General features: G+C 42.2%; 2 protein-coding genes across 2 annotated transcripts in view; both read right to left on the reverse strand.

The window, feature by feature from the left end:
* LOC109969783 (TNF receptor-associated factor 2-like) overlaps positions 1-4,278 on the reverse strand; it is a 10,237-nt gene extending 5,959 nt beyond the window's left edge. The window contains exons 1-4 of the mRNA XM_020616931.1: positions 4,061-4,278; positions 2,140-2,349; positions 1,121-1,199; positions 34-132 (exon numbers count right to left, since the gene is read on the reverse strand). Of these exons, the coding sequence (XP_020472587.1) occupies positions 34-132; positions 1,121-1,199; positions 2,140-2,327 (366 nt within the window). The 5' untranslated portion in view covers positions 2,328-2,349; positions 4,061-4,278. The remainder of the gene's footprint in view (positions 1-33; positions 133-1,120; positions 1,200-2,139; positions 2,350-4,060) is intronic.
* Positions 4,279-6,189: 1,911 nt separating this feature from the next.
* Positions 6,190-15,612, reverse strand: LOC109969752 (GRAM domain-containing protein 3-like). The gene is made up of 14 exons (XM_020616862.1): positions 15,250-15,612; positions 14,724-14,849; positions 13,443-13,530; positions 13,277-13,346; positions 13,081-13,184; positions 12,868-12,963; positions 12,719-12,790; positions 9,690-9,773; positions 9,402-9,513; positions 8,904-9,020; positions 8,187-8,277; positions 7,934-8,038; positions 7,770-7,854; positions 6,190-7,128 (listed from the first exon to the last, which is right to left on the reverse strand). The coding sequence occupies exons 1-14, from the start codon at positions 15,333-15,335 to the stop codon at positions 7,090-7,092; spliced, it is 1,275 nt and encodes a 424-aa protein (XP_020472518.1). The 5' UTR covers positions 15,336-15,612; the 3' UTR covers positions 6,190-7,089.
* Between the last annotated feature and the right edge of the window lie 539 nt (positions 15,613-16,151).

A 16,151-nucleotide genomic window follows, 5' to 3' on the forward strand; every position in this document is an offset into this window, starting at 1 on the left:
CAAATCATGAAGGTTGGTCAAAAGTCACCTCACCTCATACTCTTTAATGCTGCCGGTCCAAGTGCAACTTTCATTAATGCAAACAGCAGACAGGTTTTCAACTTCCCTTCGAACTGCATTGTCAGGAAAAGCCTGAAAAAACAAAAGGAATTGCTGTCACACTGTGTTTATTCCAGCTGCACATTAAATGGATTATTTATGCTGCATATTGAACCTTGCCCTACATCTATGCATATGCATCCATCTAAGTATCTCTCCCTTGTCCAGGCCTATAATCGGCTGAATTTCCTATAGTGCTGCAGAAGTTGACATGTGTTCTGTCCATCAATCATCTATACCACTTATCCTGAATAGGGCTGTGGGGGGGCTGGAGCCAATCCCAGCTGTCAATGGGCGACAGGTGGACTCCACTCTGGACAGATCACCAGTCTGTCACAGGGCTGACATGTAGACAAACAACCACACACTCACTCCTATAGGTCACCAGTCAACCTAAGCTGCATGTCTTTGGACTGTGGGAGGAAGCTGGAGAGAAACCACGCAGGCACAGGGAGAACATGGAGAACATCCACACAGAAAGGCCCCAGGTCGGTCGGGACTCGAACCTGGAACCTTGTTGCTGTGAGGTGACAGTATTAACTGTACCGCTGTGTTTTTAGGTGTGAACTGAAACCAAGAATCACCAACATTTGTCCTGCATGTTCAGTGACACATGAAGCATGGGGCTGCTGTTATACTTCTGTTGTGCTAATGATTATTTTCATAATCAGTTAATCCACTGATTATTCACTTAGTCAGTCAATTAACCCCTTGTGACATAAAATGGTGAAAAATGCTGCTTTGTTTCTGGACAATGGTCTAAAAGCCCAAAGATATAGTTTACTATCACAGAAGACAAAGACAAGCAGTCTCCATTTTCTGACATGTTACAGACCAAACAGTCGATGGATTAACTGAGAAAATAAACCAGGACTCTAAGTACTTTGACAAAAACACTACTGGTGCTGCTACTGTAAAAACTATGTACAGTACATGGATTCACTTGTACTAATGTTAGAAAAAAATCCCCCTTAATTCAACAAGAATCCCACTTTTTCTTTAGGGTAAAAAACATACTCACGCATCCTTGCTTCAAAATCGATGTAGGCTCCTCAAAAATATCCTCTTTAATGCAAGCGTTGCACTTCTGGGGTCCATTACTGCAATGACACAACAATATATGCTGATACACTGCAAATACACGATGTGATGGAAAGTAACTGTTTACTCAGGTACAGTACTGACGTGCAGTTCTAAAATACTTTACTCAGTTATTGTTGTTATTTTATACACCTCCACCACTACTTCCACCTATATGAACGCTTTCAGTTACTTTATAGTTTTGTATAATTTATACAAACTATACTAGAGTAACTAACAAATCAATGAGGTCCAGTCCACAGTCCATATAGAATTTACTGTGAAAGGTACACAAACACTTCTGATTAGCCAGCTGCAGCAGCACACACATCCAGATGTCAGGGTCATTTCTTTTTTAAAGGGAAAGTTCTCATTAAAAAGTCAGTTAGGTGTATGCCTTATTCAGTTTCAATTACTGTGGGTGTGAGGATGTGTAGACTGAGGATCAGCCAGGTTTATTCATTCTGAATTGGACATGGAGTCAGATCACACCACTGTACCTCCAACCAGCCCATATCAGGCTCATCAGATTTCTGCCCACAAGTGACAAAGAGCCTCATTCATAAATGTTAATTCATAAATTTCATCTGTTAAAATGTTAAGTTTAGTGTGGACACTGTGACTTTTAAGGTAATGGAGACACCAAATACTGTTCTTTGTCTCCATCTAGTGGTTATAAACACCTTTGTCCCAGCTTTTATTTTGAAAGAAGAAGGAAGGGTATAACAGGATGACCCTTTGCTTCCAGGTCAGACTGAACAGCGGATGCTCCACTTGCACTCAAGTTTGCCAAAAGTGAGCACGAGCAACTATGAACACTACAAGTGTGGCAATCCTCCTGCATGCTCAGATCATCTGTTCTTTATTCTGCTCTCACAAACGTGTGTCTGTTGACATGCAGACGGAGCAGGGCTCACATCTGTCCTCTCTCGTCGTCGATACGCTTGCACAGCTCCTCACCTCACAGTCCGGTTGAAGCAGTAGGAACAGAAGCGATGTCCACACTGGGCTTGAAACGGTCGTCTGAGTATATTGTGGCAGAAGTTGCACAGGTGCTTGTCCTCCAGATTATTGCCCAGGATCTTCTTGGGGAAGCCGGGTTTATTGCTCTCCATGGACGAAGGAGGGGACGGTTCCTGTGTGGCCATGCTGTCTGTTCACACGTCACACCTGGGAAGAAGAACAATATGTGAAGACTCAGTGGCACGTGGATGAATCGTGTTCTCTTGGATGTAACATCTAAATATGAGCTGGGCCATTTGTTTTATAATCAAGAATACAAAGCTGGCTACAAAACACTTTGCAGGATGAGATATCTGTGTGTGTGTGTGTGTGTGTGTGTGTGTGTGTACATGCCATAATGAAAATAATTATTGGTTGCAGCTTTACAGTTTTCTTGTCAGGAGATAATTCGGCCTCGCAGGAGGTTTTCTGTCTTAATTACTTGACATACAGAGAAGCTGAAGCAATTCAATACAACTAACTTTATAAAAACAACCTGTATTTTGCTAAACACCTATAGTTTATGTACTTATGTATGTTTTTATACAAAGGGCACAACTTTCTGATAAGGCCCCCTTTAAAAGTGTTTACAGTGACAGGTCACAGGCCATTTAGGTTAAAGCGGTGATGTCACTGTTCAAAATGTTACTTGAATAACAGCATTTTTATCCAAACATATTTTCTCATTTTGACTTTGTTATAATCCATGTGTTAAACATGACTAATGCTGCAGCTTGTAAAGGTTTGGATCATTCTGCTGGGTAGCTTTAATCATAACACCTCATTTATTTGTTCACTGTGTTTTGGATTAATAATCTGTAAAGCAACTAGTAACTAAAGATGTCAAATAAATGCAGTGGAGTAGAAACATATAGTTCAACAAACACAATATACACTCAAATAGTGAATATCCTGAATGAGATTTTGACACAGGGACGCTCTGAGACAGGATGGCGAAGGGAGGAGCGGACGTAGTCAATCTGGTCCTTCAGTGGTGCACGTTTTAACAAAGCTGTGATTAATGAAACCATGTAGACAGAGACGGAGTAAACCCGGGGCCACTCCTCCTAGTCAAACAATACACGCTCAGCCTTGTACAGACTAGACTGTTGGGGAAAGGTGCTTGTTGAACAGCTTCCTATTCTGCACAGCAGACGTTTACACGTTGCACTGAACAGACCACCGAGTCCTGCACGTCTGCCAACGCACGAGGCATGAGGCAGTCTTACACTTCTGTAGTGCTGCAGCCAGCTAATGGTTATTTTCATCACCAGTCAATCTGCTGGTGAGTTTCCTAAATAAATGTTTGAAATACACTTTTTAACATAAGCATGCCATTTGTCCAAAGCTCAGAGTAACGTAGACATGATTAGAAGCTGGAGCTGGTGAACGTTGATAATGGAAGAACATCTTGAGGCCCTGGGCAGCTGGTAGTCTGACACTACATGACTAACATGACTGCATCGTGTGTGTACAAGCTTCTCCTCCGTGTAAACACCAGTCATGGTTGGTGGCAGAGCATCTCAGGCCAGCTGAAAGGCCCACACCCTTTGTTTACATTTCCACTCCGCGTTCGTGGATCCTTGGACTTGACTTGGCACAAAGTGACTGATGATGACCGCCGGCTGCCTCTGTCTGGTCAAACAATACAGGCTCAGCTCAGCCTTACCCAGTAACGATGCTGACACTTCGCACATCCATTGTCTCCGCTCTGCTTCCTTTCCCTTCCTTGTTGCTAAGCTATCAGCATCCGTCAGTCAGAAGTGGTACCCAGCACGCCGCCACACCCCTTTGAAATCTGAGGCTTGCTGCCTGCATGAGACCATTTACTGGAAAAGCCTTTGCTAATGCTGTTGCAATCGCTAGAGTTTGCACTTACCAGCGCTTTAGTCTAAACTGTCATCGCGTCCACAGGCTGGCAAATCTCCCTTCCCGGTCGCAGGTTGACGTTCGCGCACTGTGCCGATATTAAATGTGGTTCTGCAGCCGACTGGGGGTGTTTTCTTTAACGTTAGCCACATAATATAGATGTGGTCCCCAGAAGCGATGGCTGTTATTGTCCAATATCGCCATTGCACTTCCAGCCTGGGTGTTACGTCATGCAGGGGGCTGAACGCGGGTTGATGGGCAGACGAGATGCGGAGGCGTGAAAGTCATTGGCTCAGAAATCCAGAGTGGGAGGACGCGTTGGTGTAAGAGCACGACAAACCTCCACAAACCCGTTTTATACATTCACATCACATACGTTTTTTTGCATGTCTTTTTGTGTCTTTTTCATCTTTTGTTAAGCTCGTGCATCTTGTTATATAACATGGTCCAGGAAGTTTTCAAGCCCCTTCACTTCTCGTACACTTTATTGCCTTGTATAATTCATTTGAAATGGAGAAAGGTGACATTTTCCCCATCATGCTAAGGCTCAATAACCAATAATGGCAAAGTTAAAACTGATTTTGAGAATGTTTTGCTAGTTTGTTAAAACCACAACCTGGAAGTTCTCGTTTCCTAAAGTCAGGGCTGTAGAAGCTCTTTTGGCAGCAGTTACAACTTCCGGTCTTCTTGACTAAATGTCTACGACCTGTGAACACCTGGACCTGGGCAGAAGAATGGGATAACAGTTCTCATAGCTCCATCGGTTTGGATAAGGGCTGTCAGTGAACTCCATCTTCAGGTTTGTCCACAGAAGTTCTCTGGGAAGTCTGGACTTTGGTTGGGCTATGTCCAAAGAGGTGAGCCTTTACCTCATCAGATCAGAGAATCTTGTTTGAAAGCAGCTGTCATCAGCCCTTCACTCATAGTGACTCCCATCTATCCACTATCATAAAGGCAACCTGAGAACTTCTGAAGCTCTGTTGAGCTCCTCTTGCTCGGGTATTCAGTCTGACTGCATGGCCGACTAAAAAGTTCTTCTGTTCCCCATTACTGAAGCCACTGTGTTTCTGGGATCACTCAAAGCTGCATGGCAAAGCTGCTTTTGCAGCTGTGTAATGCACACATGTGCTCGTATAAATGATAAAACTGTATTTTTAACAGAGCTGCAATAATAAACCAAGAGCAGAAGAAAATAAAAATGAGTCACTACAGAGTGGGAGTGAAGAGGACAAAGCTAAAGAGGCACAGATAGGAACAGTCAGATACAGAGGAAAATATGAACAATACCACACACGGTGTTGGAAGCAGAAGAACAGTGGTGCAGTAGATTTACTCAACAACTGTACTCAAGTAAGATATTGATGTATTTGTACTGAAATGTTTCCATTTTCTGCTACTTTATATGTACACACATTTCAGAGGGAAGTGGTACCTTTCACTCCACAACATTTACTTGACAGCCGTACTGCTCTGCACACCCACACGCGTGGTTTCAGTCTGATTAGATCTACTCAGGTGTGCACGGTAATAGTATGCTGGGAATTATGTGGTGACATCTGCTAATAACACTAACAGGGCAAGTTATCCCAGCCCTAAGAAGTACAACAAAACCAACGGGAGAGTGAGGAAGATGTCAATTTGTCCTGAGAAGAGGTATCAAAAGTAAAAGTACCTGATCTGCAGAAAATTGATGTACTTTATACAGTTAGCTACTTTAGCCCCCCTCCAAAAACTCTGCAGTAATATGGGCTGGAAAGAAAAAGTTCAGAGGCTCAAATTGGTATTTATTTTTTGGATTTTCAATTTTAGTGAGACAATAGATAATTTTACTCTTTGAACCTTGGTTTTAAATTAACTAGTGTCTGATTAAACTGTCAACCTTTTAATGTTATGTTCAAAATCTATGACTGAACAGCAGAAACAAGTCTCTGCCTACACCTGCTATAACATTTCATTTCTTGTTATACTCAAATGCATTAATTACACATCTACACAATACATAAGTATGTAACACTGACAGGTACACTCTGCACAAGGAATACCTTTACTTTTAATATTTTAAGCACATTCTTCTGATAATACTGACTTTATTTTAAATATTTTATACTTGAAATACAGAACTTTAAACTGAAAATAAACATTTTACACTGTAGTACTGCTACTTTTATTTTTGTAAACAGAAACTGCCAATTCAATAAAAACAGACCCACCATTGTAGTGATGTTAATAACCGTGATTAGGTTACGTCACTGTTTGCATTCATTCGTCTACATTCACGTCACCTGACCTGTGTCACGACTTTCGCCCAGTATATGAAAATACTCTTGAAGCAGTGGACGTGTGACATTTATTTCAGTCTGTAGTTAATGATGCAATACAGGAATGTAAATGTAAACAAAAGCATTACCACACCACTGTAGTTTACAACGCACACTTCTATTGCACCTGACACACCTGACTCATTTCAAAATATTTTCACCTAACCTCTCCTTATCTCAGCCCAAGCAGCCTGACTATGTTCAAGTGCACTGTAAATTTTTCTCCTTAGATATGACAGTTATAAAAAAATGGCTAATTTGTACAAACCTATATACATGACAAATATAATTTGAAATTTAATTCTAACAAAAGAAGATAAGCACAAGTTGACCTTTTATGAAATGTTTGGAAAAACGTTGAAATGGGACATTTGGACCAAACACCTTAATAAAACTCCCACTCTTGTGAAATGCAAAATGAAAGCTCTTAGCTACACTACACTAAAACTATTTCCCTTCACTAACACTGGCACACTAGGGCACTGCTTCAGTTTACCTCTGCCACAACTTAAACAGACTGATAAACTAGTCCTGAGAGAAACAGGCACACAAGGCATTATTGCACTATTTAAATTAAGGCTGACACAATTGTAAGAACGAGCAGTCTCTGCTTTGGCGACGGATCTATTACCAAATATGATCAGGACTGATCTGCAGCGCTCAACCCACATTTCTTATTAAAGTACAGCTTCTGTCCAGACAGGCAGAAAACAATCCTCTCTTAAGTCTCTTCAAGTAGCTTCTGAAGGTTTCTTTGAATCTAGGATAAAAATATATACATTAGACATCCGAAAACATGCACATTAAATACATATTAAAGTGCTATTATGGTGCTGAGTAAAGTATACACATCCATAGATGTTATACAACTGCCAAGATTTATTTAAAGAATGGTTCAACATTTTGGGAAATGTGCCACTCCCATGGTTGTACGCTAAGTAAGAAGCTAAAGTAGCCAGCGGGTTTGCTTAGCTTAGCATAAAGACTAGAAATGGGTGGAACGGCTAGCTGGCTATGACCAGAGTGCAAAAGTATGTGTACCAGCACCATTATAGCTCACTACTGACACATTACTGTATAGCTCATTTGTTTGCTAAAATAAATCTATTAAACTCATACAAAAAATGAAATGTAAAACTGAGAAGTTGTGGTCCTTGGTTGGTGCAGTGACTGTTGTGTTGTCACATTTAAGGAGTGCGGCCAAAGTTAGCCAAAGAAAGCACTGTGTGTGTGTGTGTGTGTGTCTCATTTATACACAAAATAAACAATTTAATTCTTATTAATATATAGTTCCAGGACATTCTCACATAGCAACAGACACATGGGCTGTCAGTGAGGAAAAAAAAAAACCTACTGAACATGAAATAAAAGCTATTTCAGTGGCCATATTAGTTGTACAACCTTCTCCAGCTTGAACAGGTTGGTAGACAGTTCTCCATAGATCTCAGCATTCACCTCATCCTGGGACCTGTGGCTCATAGTATTTCTGTAACAAGATTGGCACCAAATCATTAGCCATTATGTGGCGCTGCACTACCAAATGAAATAAAAAGAGGTGCTCTCACTCATTACGGATGTGTTCCCAGGTGGACAACAAGGAGTTCAGACGATGCTCAAGAGCCACAATCTTGAAAGCCATGTAACAGGAGGACAAGACAAGAAGACTAACTCTGTGAAGACACACAAACACATGACAGATGAGCATTCAAATACTAACCACACAGAGCAATCGCTAACACGCCCAAATAATGAGAATGGAGAAATCTAACAATAGTCTTGTCAGAACACTCTGATTCCACATAATGAAAGGTTACTCACAAAAACAAATAGATTAGGAGGATGGCATGTAACGACACAAGCTGTGAGGTTTTCTCTTTGAGCGTGACTCTGTGGGGTGGCTTGGTTGTCCCTACAAATAACAGCAAAAAGATTAAAATATTCAATTTGTAGAGGCTAGTTGTAGTAAAACATTTTTTTTGTAAACAAATGAGCTGCAGCATTATGGGAATATTTTGAATATTTTGGAAACTTGCCTTTTCATTTTCATGCTGACAGTTAGGTGAGAAGACTGATACCAGTTTCATGTCTGCAAAACATGAAGCTACCACCAGCAGTTGATAAGATTAGCTTGGCTTAACAGAAAACGGAAAAACAGCTAGCCTGGTTCTGAGCAAAGGTAACAAAATCCACCTATAGGATGCTGTAAAGCTCACTGATTAGCATACTGTATTTTACTTTCCCAGTCCTTATGCTAAGCTAAGCTAATGAGTTGCTGGTTCTAGCTTCATATGTTCTGTACAGACATGAAACATATTGATATTTCCATGTGATTCTCAACACAAAAAAACAAATAAGACTATTTGCCTAAACTGCTAAATGACCTATTTAAAAATATAACTAGGTCAGTGGTTATTATGTTGATTACACTTGGTTTATAACTGATATTTCCCCTGATACTGGATTTGTTCTGGGAAACCCAATAGTTTATGTATTAACAAAGCTTCCTTTCACTCAGAGATGGAGTTATTAAATTACCGCTCTTAAGGGCAGTTCCGTGTTTTTGGCTTGGAGTCTGGAGGTGGATGTCTGCATGGACTGAAACCTCTCCACTCTTTACTGCACCTAGGAAAGTGTCTGGGAGGCTGGAGAAGCCTGCTCAAATAAACAGAGAACCAGTGAGTCTGGTTGCCTACAACAAGCCCCGACAAATACTAACGCAATCACAAACTTAGAGATCCTTGGAGATCAAAGGCTTCTAAGATGAAAATGGCAACCTGATATTATGAAGAACAATAAGCTGCAGATTTTAATTCATTATTCAACAGCAACCTCACTGTTTTTGTGCCAATCACTATAACAAAAGCAAAGCCTCAATGGCTCAAATTTCACTTGGCAACGCTCCACCTATGTGCAAACTATGGCCTGTCTGTGCCACAATGACAATGAGCTCACATGGAGAAAAGAATAATATGTACAGAGGATTACAGCAGCTTTGTAAAGGGTAGACATATATACTGTATAAAAGGCACACACCAGTTATTTTGTCATAATCTGGAGTTTGAGAGTCAGAGCTGCTGCTCTCCGTCAGCACCTGCCGTCTTTGCTGCACGACCCCATCGAGGTCAGAGAAAGCTTCTGGAAAGTCCTGCAGAGCACACAGAGACAAATATACAATGGATACCACAGACAGAGAGGGTATTGTATAGCACGAAAGCAAGACATTCCTATAGCTCTGTTATCACAGTGGAAAATGTACAAACAAAGCTCCTTATGTACACTACAAACATCCCATAAAATGGACGGAGGGCCCAGAGGACTGACCAGAGGAAGGGACGATGGGCGGTTGACCCTGAAGCTGTTATCACAGGAAGAAGTAACGGGGCTGCTGCATGTCTTATCATCCATCTGGAATGGCAGAGTACACACTTTGTTTTGTGAAACAGAAAATATTTATCTTCTTTAAACCAGAAATAAGATTTTCTTGCTACTTCACAGCAGCACAACATACCTATATACAATAACAACATGCATGGATGGATTACAAGACATTGGGCCCCCAGGCACAGATATGTAAAAGGTCCTCCACCCCTCCTACATGGGAGCAAAACCCCCAGATTGAAAGAGGGTTTTGTGTTTCTTTTTAGTTGCTTTGCATCAGTCTTTTCTGTGTTAGGGCAGAGAAACACCAAGCCAACATGAAAGAACTAGCACCGACAAAGGCCGACCTCTGCGTCGCCTCACGTCGTCTTTGTCTGGGCCAGTCGAGTTGAAAAAGTGACACTTGAACACACTGCACAGACCACAACCAAAGGCCGACTGGCATGTACGTTCTGCACCTGTGTGTGTTACGTGTGAGTGTGGTGTGGACCCCAGTAGCAGACACAGACCAGGAGGAGTAGGAGCTAAAGAAAGTGGTTTAATGAACAACAACACAGGTAAGGCTGGGTGGTAGGAAGACGAGGACTCAGGAGGAGACCAGGAGGGACGAGGCAGGAACCCGAGACAGACCAGGAGGAACCAAGAGGGACGAGGAACCCAGAGGATGAGCAGGAGACCAGAGAGGACCGGGAGGGACCAGAAACCCAGAGGATGAGCAGGAGAGCCGGCAGCAGGGGAGACACAGGAACCAGAAGACAAGCAGGTAAGCAGGCAGCAGTCAGGAGGACCAGGATGACAGGTGAGTCGACGGATGAGTATACAGGGTCGTGGAGTTAGTCAGACACACAGGGTAGCAGTATCAGCAATCAGGAAACTGAAGGATGACGAGCCGAGGGCTTACGCACGTAACCAACAGAAACAGCGAGCTTGATGATTGACCCCATGCGGCGTCATCAGAGCTGCTGACATGCGGAAACAAACAGGAACAGGACGGAAACACGGAGTCGAACAGGCGGAAAGCTCAGGACATGAACACATGTAATGCTAACCGGGTAGCCTAGCGTAAACGTAAGCGTATCATAGCATAAAGGTAAGGTAATGGTATGGTATGAACCAGCAAAGATGCGGCGGAAGACAGGGTGTATATATACCTGACAGGACCGGGAGACAACGAGCAGCAGGTGGGAGGAACGATGACTGATTGGAGAGAGAAACCGCAAAGGACAGGACCGGGAGATAACAGGCAACAGGTGACTGACATGGCAACTAATTGTGGTGACAGAGTAGCGGGGAGAGAACAGGTAAACAAACAAAGCCAGGAAGCCGATCGACGCGACACCGTAACAGCGTGAGAGAAATAAACCCCCCTTCCAGCAGGTGGCAGTATCTGTATTCTTCATTCAAACTGGGAAAGAAGAAAAGCCAGAATGCCAAAGTATAAGCTATAAATAAAACACCTCTCATTCAAAACAGCTGCTGTTTATAGCTGCTTCCAATCAAGAATATGTCTGATAAGAAGTTGCAAATGACACTGCTGTTCTCTGTTCTTGGTCTTTTGGTTGTGGAAAACGAAAGGAGGTTGTGGACATAAAAAACAAGAAGAAACCACAGTAAATGTGTGAAATCATGGATACAACAACGAGAAGCTGAGGGGGCTTTCCCAAACTGTTCTCTTCTTCTGCGCTGATTCACTAAGCTCAACAGCCAATCAGAGTGGTCTCTCTCTCTCACCAGTGAGGCCCGACCAACGATGCTGACTCAACATATCAAATTAGCCAAAAAGCCGCCAACAGGGGCCAACCTGTGCCGATGGTGCAGGACACATAGGAAGGACAAGCACCGACAGACGTTCACTGATGGCGCGACAGTGGCCGACGGCTTGGCACATCTCTGCCCTTGAACTTGTTTTTGTCTATGAGGTTGGTTTGCATGTCCTTGTGCTCATTTTGCTTCGCTTTGTGGCTGTGTTGCACCCATTTATACTTATTTTGCATCACTTTCTTGTTGATTGCCTTTCCAAGACCCTCCTGATCCCTTAGGGCCCTGGGCCTGTTCCCCGTCAGCCCATTCAATAATCAATCCATGCTGACATATCATCTCTTTATAAAGTAGTTTTGGCTAGCATGTTAGCAAACGTGATGCTCAGCATATAGCAGAAAGTGGATTTTCCTTAAACATGGTATACGGGACTCAGAGCAGACTAGCTGTTTCTCCCTGTTGCTGGTCTCTAAGCTAGGCTATGCTAACCGCCTGCTGCTGGTAGCCACACATTTAGTGAACAGATATGAGAGTTGTATCAATATTCTCAAATCTATGGCTAACGTGTTAGTAAAAAGTTGCAGATTTACACCTGCAGAAGACATGGAGCAGCATCATCATTCATTTAGAGTCATGTTTCTGGCCACCTGGACAATTTAACTCCAATATTCACTCTCCTTTTAGCTGCTTATGGTCTCCACCAAACCCTGAGGGAAATATGTGGATCGTTAGTTGCTAAATGCTTCACTATGCTCACCATCTAGTCATTTCTGTTTTATACTGGGCATGTTTCACTCAATGGATTTTTACAAATCTTTCTTCTTTAATCCATAAAACTGCAGCGTAAATGACACATTATGGTTTTACAGGAACATATGCATCTTCAGACACAGCGGGACTTTTCACTCTCACTTATTCTGCTGCACATTTAAAGAATCAATTAATTGTTTAGGCTGCAAATAGTGCAAATAGTAAATCATAATTTCTAGCATCCAAAGTTTTCAAATTTCATTTCTGTCCCACCAACAGTTCATAATAGAAAACTATACAATAACTGTGATATAGAAAATAGCTACAAACCCTCATAACTGCAGATGTTATGTTTGTGCTTAAGATTTTAAGATCTTGACTTTCAGAAAGATAAAAGTAGAAACAACTGAATCTTATTAGAATGAATCAGTGTTAATATGAGTTGTATAGATGACGTTACTTACCTCCAAGTGAATGCAGATGGATTTCAGAACTTTGTAGGTGGTGTTTCGAGAGAGTAGCGACACAAACACATGCTGGAAAACAATAACTTCAAATCACTTTCATGTTTATGTTAAATGGGAAAAACTGATCGTCTCAACTGTTTTCTTACCTGGTCGGTCGTAGTTTGAATCACAAGAGCATTTGGTACTAACAACGCAGTTTTAGTTTTTTTGATACCTGTTACAGACATCACTGGAACTGAAATCTGGAGAGGGGGAAATACACTTTTTAATATCAGTTAATGCTAATCACCATTTTATACCAGAGAATTCAGTCACAGAACGAGAACTGGCAGTGACATTCATTTCTTTATTGCAGCTACCTTGGTATCTTTGCCAAATACTTTGGAGTGGAAACAGATCCAGTTGTCAGAGACGAACATTCTGCCCTGATATAACATGTCTTTCTGCAGGGCACAAGTGTAACCTGTCGGCAACAACAACACCTCATGTTTAGATCACCAGTCTAATATTTCTCTGCTTCCCACGCCCATGTAAGAAACAGGATCTGAAACTTACTTTGTTTGAGTAACTCATCATTGCTGATTTCGCTGAATAACTTATGATACTGGGCGTTTGTCTTTGATAACTGAAAAGAACAACATTTGTTGTTAAGAAGTTGCAAAAACAGGACATTTCCTGAAGGTTTGATAAGAACTGTGAGACCAGAATAATGTGTCCCTACCTGGCGGGGCTGCCATTTCTTCCTTTCAAGCTTTGCTTCAAAATCACCGGGAGCCAACATGGGTGAAAGCTTTACCACAGGTTTCAGTCTGACAAGTAAAAGATCAGTGTTTATGGTTAAGTATCATGGGAACACCTGAGGAGGTCAGCTAATGGTGGGACGCTATAGTTACAGCAACATATCAGGTGAGCAAACATGATGTGTGCATTCACTTTTACTGATTCACACAGTATATGTTAGACCAAAGTAAACGTCTTTCATTTAGTTGCCGTGGTTATGTAAGAGCTGCTTACAGCTAAATCTGTAAACAGCACTTTGGTCATGCGGGAGGGGCAGTGCTGTAGTTGGAATGTGATGAAATCCTGCTGACGCTGTTCTAAGAGAATCCAGCAGCCAAGTTCACTCAAAACAAACCCAGTCTAGTCTATTTATGTCTTAATTCTCATGAAACCCTTCTCTGGATAGACACTGGTTACATAAACTAAACTCTTTCATAATAGATCAGACATCCTATTTTGTCTTTTATCAAAAGTATTTCAACTTTTTCCTCTATTCACTGTTTTACACCCTTTGGTCACCAGGATAAGAACCAACTGCACGACACCATTATGGGCAAAACACAAAGCTCCCCAGCACAGCTGTAACTCGCATGCATGCAAAACAAATAAAAGGAGGTTTGGTTTTATTCCAGGAGCCATTAGCCTTCTAAACAGCCTCAGCACGAGAACTGGTCAGTTCACTGACTCAGTGCACGTCATTGTGGTGTTAGGCCTTGCTGAACAGTTAATGGAGCAACCGCTGCCATTAATCTCAACTGTTTCTAACACTGGCATATTTGTATTTTAGATGGTTTCTATGTGTGAAAATGAACTGTCTGTTCTTTGTTTGTAGGCTCATCTCAAATTTCTCAATTGAATAAAGTATCTTCTACTATGTAGTAACTTTAACTCTTTAATATAGCACAAAACCTCTCCTCACACTGGAGAAGCTGGAACAAGAGAATGTTTTTTTTCCTTGAAAAGTGAATTAAACAACAAAAAATATAATTTATGAGTGGGCAGATTCTTTCAGGTGCAGTGGTTTTATCAGGCTTGTTGATAACACTTTACTTTAACCACCCTATTTATCATTCATGAGCCATATATAAACAGTTCATAAATCAATTATAACATAATAGAATGTAGTTGTAAGCTGATATGTTTATTAACAAATCTGCACACAAACTTTTGACACCCATAAGGTGTCACCAGCTGATTGTCAGGCCACTATAACCTTGCTCACCTGGCGCCTGGCAGTTTCTTCCTGCTCTCTGAGGCCTCGGACTCTGTATCCAGACGCAGCCGGAGGTCTGCAGGGGAATGTACACGCCCCCTCGGTCTCCTCTCACCTCCATTCTCCACTTCACACCTGGACACAAAAGGCACTGTTCTCTTCTGTGCATCACTTGAATTCGACAAGTCAGATTTGTCCTTCATTTTGCAGGACTGGGCTGTAAAGGCTCCATCAAAACACACACAACACGTAATGCATAAAAGAGACCAAGGTAAAAGAAAGAGCATCGTTTACCACACAACTAGACAATGAAATTCAAATTTCTGTCCTCTGTAATTTCCCATTTTTACTCAATTATTTGCGCCTTCTCCGTGCCACGTACACGTCACAGTCATCAATATAAAGCCAACACAGCCCTTTAACTGAAATACACCACTGGAAGAATAGTGGGCCCTTTGTGTGTAGCCACGGTGCATTAGGCCTGAACCGCCTGGAAACAAACCGGGCCCTTCCTCTCCATCTTAGTCAGACTTACGTTGAGCGATTCCCTCGAGAGTCCTTATTGGAAAGTTGCTCTAGTGTGGGTACCGGGGTCAGAGGCCTGTCCCCCTGCTCGGCCATCGGTACCGTGCGTTATAGTTCACATCTCACACGCTTCCATTCCATTTGTTCCCACTGTCGTCCTTGCATCGCATTGAACAAAGACGCGTCGGGAAGCCTGGACACGGAAAGTTTAGGAAGATCGCTGGGACTGAGAAACCCGACAGAGGAGGAGTCAGGGAAAGGGGGGGAGCAGCAGCAAGGAAGCGCGTCAGGAACGACGAGCTCACAGCTGCTGGGACGGAAGACGTTTCAGGCCTGACATAAACCTTTCAGAGACAAGTCCTACAGTATCCACCTGTAATAAAACAGGAAAATAGGACTTTCAAATGTGAGGAGAAAGGGCTGAAGAGGTTGAACCGCGTGACATCTTTGCGTAATGAGCTCAAAAGTCCCGCTTTGCGCACTGGATTTAGTGCACTTCATTAAATAGTGCACTTCATTAAACAGCGTGAACTTGCAAATGTTCAACTGTTCTTGCCTCATAAAACTTCATATAAACACAGCAGAGTGTATTGAAGAGAGATTTCCAGCAGGGGGCAGCAGAGTTTAGCCGATCAGGTGTGTGTATCTGAACTTTTTGCCTCTTCCTGTAACCATCTCACCCCCCCTCTGATTCATCCTGTGACTCCTGGGAGAGGCCAACCACCGGCGTAAACTCCTTACTGTATATAAAGTAAAAACTCCAGCCTCCACTTTGAACAACTACAGCAGTAAAACACTGCTCAGGGTTTCGTCCCTATGAACAAGTTAATAATCACAAGAGGCCAATTTTCAGCAGAAGTACAACTTTTTAAATACAGGACTTTTACTTGTAATGATGTATTTCTTCATTAC

This window comes from Monopterus albus, unplaced genomic scaffold, assembly GCF_001952655.1.
Source record: "Monopterus albus unplaced genomic scaffold, M_albus_1.0 scaffold181.1, whole genome shotgun sequence".
Taxonomy (NCBI): domain Eukaryota; kingdom Metazoa; phylum Chordata; class Actinopteri; order Synbranchiformes; family Synbranchidae; genus Monopterus; species Monopterus albus.

Bases quoted from the DNA above. Each gene is read 5' to 3' on its own strand.
- LOC109969752 (XM_020616862.1), bottom strand. From the start codon at position 15,335: ATGGCCGAGCAGGGGGACAGGCCTCTGACCCCGGTACCCACACTAGAG. The intron at 13,347-13,442 runs GTAGGGACACAT...TGTTCTTTTCAG, and splicing joins AGAAATGGCAGCCCCGCCAG to TTATCAAAGACAAACGCCCA. The intron at 8,278-8,903 runs GTAATTTAATAA...TGTTATTTGTAG, and splicing joins CGGAACTGCCCTTAAGAGCG to GGACAACCAAGCCACCCCAC.